Source organism: Portunus trituberculatus, chromosome 50, assembly GCF_017591435.1.
Source record: "Portunus trituberculatus isolate SZX2019 chromosome 50, ASM1759143v1, whole genome shotgun sequence".
Lineage (NCBI taxonomy): Eukaryota > Metazoa > Arthropoda > Malacostraca > Decapoda > Portunidae > Portunus > Portunus trituberculatus.
This window is the reverse complement of record NC_059304.1, coordinates 22,866,175-22,871,174: the sequence shown is the minus strand read 5'-3', so window position 1 is coordinate 22,871,174 and position 5,000 is coordinate 22,866,175. Positions and strand designations below refer to the sequence as shown.

Here is a 5,000-nt window from a genome sequence, read left to right as displayed (position 1 = left end):
TGCTAGGTATGCAGAAGTGAAGGCAGGGAAGGCAGGAGTGCAGCGAGGACAAGAGTGACTGACGGCCCACCTCCCCCCCCGGCCCTGTGTTAGTTGCTTCACTTTACAACAGAGAGAGAGAGAGAGAGAGAGAGAGAGAGAGAGAGAGAGAGAGAGAGAGAGAGAGATGGCACGCTGAGGACTTCAAACTCTGCCTCTTATGATTTGTCAGAGAGAGAGAGAGAGAGAGAGAGAGAGAGAGAGAGAGAGAGAGAGAGAGAGAGAGAGAGAGATGGCACGCTGAGGACTTCAAATTCTGCCTCTTATGATTTGTCAGAGAGAGAGAGAGAGAGAGAGAGAGAGAGAGAGAGAGAGAGAGAGAGAGAGAGAGAGAGAGGAAGTAAACGTGTGTGTGTGTGTGTGTGTGTGTGTGTGTGTGTGTGTGTGTGTGTGTGTGTGCTCGTGCAGACATGATTAATCAATTCCTTTATATTTCACTATGACTAAAGAGCGTGAAATAGTGAATGTTCCTCACACACACACACACACACACTCTCTCTCTCTCTCTCTCTCTCTCTCTCTCTCTCTCTCTCTCTATCTATCTATCTATCTATCTATCTATCTATCTATCTTTTAAGCGGGAATTTGTGCTTTCATTGGTGCTTTTCAAGTCTTGGGTGGATTGAAAATGCAATAGACATGGAGGAGAAAGAGAGAGAGAGAGAGAGAGAGAGAGAGAGAGAGAGAGAGAGAGAGAGAGAGAGAAAAGAAGAGAAAAAATAACGATGTGAAGAATACAATTTTACTCACTGAGAAAAGCTTCATGACGAGAGAGAGAGAGAGAGAGAGAGAGAGAGAGAGAGAGAGAGAGAGAGAGAGAGAGAGAGAGAGAGAGAGAGAGAGAGAGAGAGAGAGAGTCGTGGCCGTGGTCCTTATGTCACGCACAGAAATTGGCAGTGGTCGCTGGAGAGTTGAAGGGAGGAAGGAACAAGAATGGATGAAGGAGAGGGGAAATGTTGAGGGAAAGGGAAGGAAATGAGAAATGGGTTGGGAAGAGCGTGAAAGGTTATAAGGAAAAGAGGGAAAGGGGAAAATTGGACAGAGAAGGGAATAATAAAGGGATTAATGAATGAGAAAGAAATACAAAAATAAATCAAAACAGATCGAGAGAGGATGAAAGAAAAAAAAAACAATGATTGAAGAAGGAAGGAATAGGGAAAACAGTCGAGAAAGAGGGAAAAAAAACAATACAAAACTAAGGATGATGAAAGAAACGAATAAGAAAAGAGATAGGGAAGAAATGGATGAATAAGAGGGAAATGAGAGGGACTGGCCAAGTAAGTAGCGTTAAATTAAGTTAGGTTAGGAGGTCAGTTTAGGTAAATTGTTTGTTACGTTATGTCAGTGTGCTTTAGTTAGGTTAGGTTAGGTTAGGTTAGGTGAGGTGAGGTTAGGTTAGGTTAGGTTAGGTGAAGTTAGGTGAGGCTAGGTTAGGTTAGGTTAGACTAGGATAGGATAGGTAAAATTTTTGTTACGTTATGATTTTTTTTTTTATATTATGTGGGTTTTTCACGGGAATTTTGGGGCTAAAAGGAGATACTTTTTGTGGTACCTCCTATCTCAAAGCCCACCCGCTAGGAAACCGTTGCCCCGAGCGAGGAAGCCCAACCTACACTCGGACCATGGACAGGATTCGAACCCGTGCGTTTGGAGACCCCTCGGACCCCAAAGCACGCATGATTCCACTGTACCACGGCTTTAGTTAGGTTAGGTAATGATAAGTGAGGTTAGGTTAAATCAGGTTAGGTAACAGTGAGGTAGGTACAGTTGGCCTGGTTTGGTGAGATCACAGTGAAATGTTTCCAGCAAAGCGTCAGTGTTTAAACAAATGGACAAACAAATGAATCACACCAACAAAGTGAATGACAGAAACGTCCTAACGAATATTTCTCGAAATGACAAACGCGTGCTAATGAGATAAAACTGCGCTCTCTCTCTCTCTCTCTCTCTCTCTCTCTCTCTCTCTCTCTCTTTAAGGGCACCACGCGACCTAGTTTATCCAAGCACATACATTGGTAAATTGTAAGTTTAAAGAGCCGCTTTTTCTCCTGTCTCTATATGAGAACCACCCCCACCCATTCTCTCTCTCTCTCTCTCTCTCTCTCTCTCTCTCTCTCTCTCTGGAAACATCATTCATCACCACCCTTTCGTTATGTGGTACTGTAGTCACACACACACACACGCACACACACACACACACACGCGCACACACACACACACACACACACACACACACACACACACACACACACACACACACACACACACACACACACCTGTTCGTTACCTGGCTTGCGTTATTGATTTTGAGACTGCCAGCTACCCAGCATCCCACTCCTAACCTCCTCTCTCTCTCTCTCTCTCTCTCTCTCTCTCTCTCTCTCTCTCTCTCTCTCTCTCTCTTCTTTCTCTTTCTCTCTCTCTCTCTCTCTCTCTCTCTCTCTCTCTCTCTCATTTTCAAGTTTGTGTCTAATTTTCTTCACTTAGGAATGAAAGTTTCTTGAATGGACTGAAAGACGGGGAGAGAGAGAGAGAGAGAGAGAGAGAGAGAGAGAGAGAGAGAGAGAGAGAGAGAGAGAGAGAGAGAGAGAGAGAGAGTTGCCCAAAACCCAAACAACACAACCTTCTATTATTACTTCACTAGGAGGAGGAAGAAAAAGGATAGGAGGAGGAGGAGGAGGAGGAGGAGGAGGAGGAGGAAGACGGTTAATTAACTTGCCATGACTCCTCGAAATACTACGAAAGTAAAAACAAAATCCTGTCGAGATATAATTACCAACAGGAGAGAGAGAGAGAGAGAGAGAGAGAGAGAGAGAGAGAGAGAGAGAGAGAGAGTCAGTCCCACTCATTCAAAAGTGAAATGTGCTGAACCCAAAACATTCTCGGTTCCAAAAATAAAAAAAATCTCATTCTGACACACACACACACACACACACACACACACACACACACACACACACACACACAAGGGCCTAGTGTGTGTTCATGATTTGTAAGTAAACACGTATTGTGTTCTGGTGGAGGGCGGGAGGGAGGGAGGGAGGGAGGGAGGAGGGAAGAGAGAAGGGAGAGGAGGAAGGAAGAGGAGGAAGGAAGAGGAGGAAGGGGAGGAAGAAAGGGAGGAACGCAAGATACAAGGAAAGAAAAAAATATGGATAAAGAATGACAAATAGAGGAAACGATGGAGAGAGAGAGAGAGAGAGAGAGAGAGAGAGAGAGAGAGAGAGAGAGAGAGAGAGAGAGAGAGAGAGAGAGAGAGAGAGAGAGGGGAGGGAGGGCAAAGGAAGGAGAGAGGGGGAGAGGAAACAATGGTGAGAGGGGAAGATAGAGGGAAGGGAAGGAGGGAAGGTAGGAGGGAGGGAGGAAAAGATAGACAGATGATAGGAAAGGAAGCGTTTTGTTTTTCACTTCACTTTTTCTCGATGTTTTTCTTCATTTTAAAACTCCGAAAAGAATTGAAAAAGATTGAAGGAATAAAAAAAATGAGAAACAACAACTGAAAATGTAACAAGTGAAAGAGAGTTAAAAGGAGGAGGAGGAGGAGGAGGAGGAGGAGGAGGAGGAGGAGGAGGAGGAAGAGGAAGAGAAGAAGAAATAATACCACTTTTCACAGCTAAGGAAACGAAAAGTGGAAGGAAAGATGATAAAAGAGGACGAAAATTTTAGACAAGACTGGCAATACTGAACTGAAGAAACACACACACATCTTTGTTTTGACTAACTCTCTCAGACCTGCACGGGGACTGGTAACTTAGTGGGCCTTTATATTTCGTTTTATATTGCCCTTGGCCAGCTTTTCCCTCTTACATAAAAAAAAAGTCTTAGTATCGAAGAGCTTTGGTGTTGTCATAAGGAGTATTTTCAAAGATGATTAGTGGTGCTTTTATGGACGTTTTTCCCACTTAAATAATACAAAATGCTTCCCAAACTGCCTCTGAAACCTCGAAAAACACTCTTGGGAATCTTAATAACGTTCAATAAGGTATTAATTAACTTTCTGATTGCTAACGCTAAGGATTCTCATATACTCAATTTTCAAAGGCCACAAAGATGATTGGATGGGTTTTAATGGGTATTTTTTTCACCTGAAGTGATGAAGAGTGTAAAGCAAACCGCCTCTAGAACCACGAACACTCACGAAGGAAGCCTTACTTTCACGTGAGCGTCGTAATTAAACCAGTGACGGATAATGACACCATGATACTCGATGCTTCATTAAAGTGACCTCACGAGTTTTTTTTTTTCTGAGCCAATGGAAAATTGTAGATAATTAGAGAAGATTAAACTCTCTCCCTTGGCCAGAGATCCTCCTATGTAAAAAAAAAAATTTTTGTTAGCGTTTTAATTAATTTTTTCCTATTTATTTTCTTTTAGTCTTATTATGTTGCCTTTGTCCGAACATAGTCTTACATAAAAAAAAGAAGATCGAGAGGCTAAAACAAGGCAGGGTCTCCAAGTACGTAGTACAGGTTTCAAGACACTTCTCATAAATCAATCTTTTTATATTCCTTTTGACTTTTACACAGGAAAGAAAAAAACGAAGAATGAACACAAAATCGATAAGCTAAAGGACTGGAGCTCCCTGCTTGCTTCAGTATTTCCATATACCTATGACTTGAAAGCACTGAAGAGAGAAAGAGGTTTTAACACATTTATCTCATTCTTTTGGCTAACTCTCTCAGACCTGTTCGGGGACTATCCTGTAGCTAAGTAATTCTTCTTGTTTAATCGTTTTTGTTGTCCTTGGCCAGATTCCCCTCTTAAAAAAAAAAAAAAAACAATAACAAGAGCTGGAGGCAAGACACAGGAGAGCAGTACAGGGAATGTTACTAAATATGTTACTCAAGTACAGTAGATTTTGATACCAGCGATAGTCAGTCAGTCGGTCAATCAGTCAACTAGTGTAGTGAATCAGTACTCACGGGCTTGAGGTCACAGTGGATGATATTCTCTCGGTGCAG

At 42.5% G+C, this 5,000-nt stretch overlaps 1 protein-coding gene across 3 annotated transcripts in view; it reads right to left on the bottom strand.

The window, feature by feature from the left end:
- The window catches only part of LOC123499617, a 167,450-nt gene that overhangs the window by 10,309 nt on the left and 152,141 nt on the right, over positions 1-5,000 (bottom strand). For all 3 annotated transcript variants that reach the window (XM_045247904.1, XM_045247906.1, XM_045247905.1), the window contains one exon: positions 4,962-5,000. This exon is cut by the window's right edge and continues 100 nt beyond it. In XM_045247904.1, coding sequence (XP_045103839.1) covers positions 4,962-5,000 — 39 coding nt within the window. The remainder of the gene's footprint in view (positions 1-4,961) is intronic.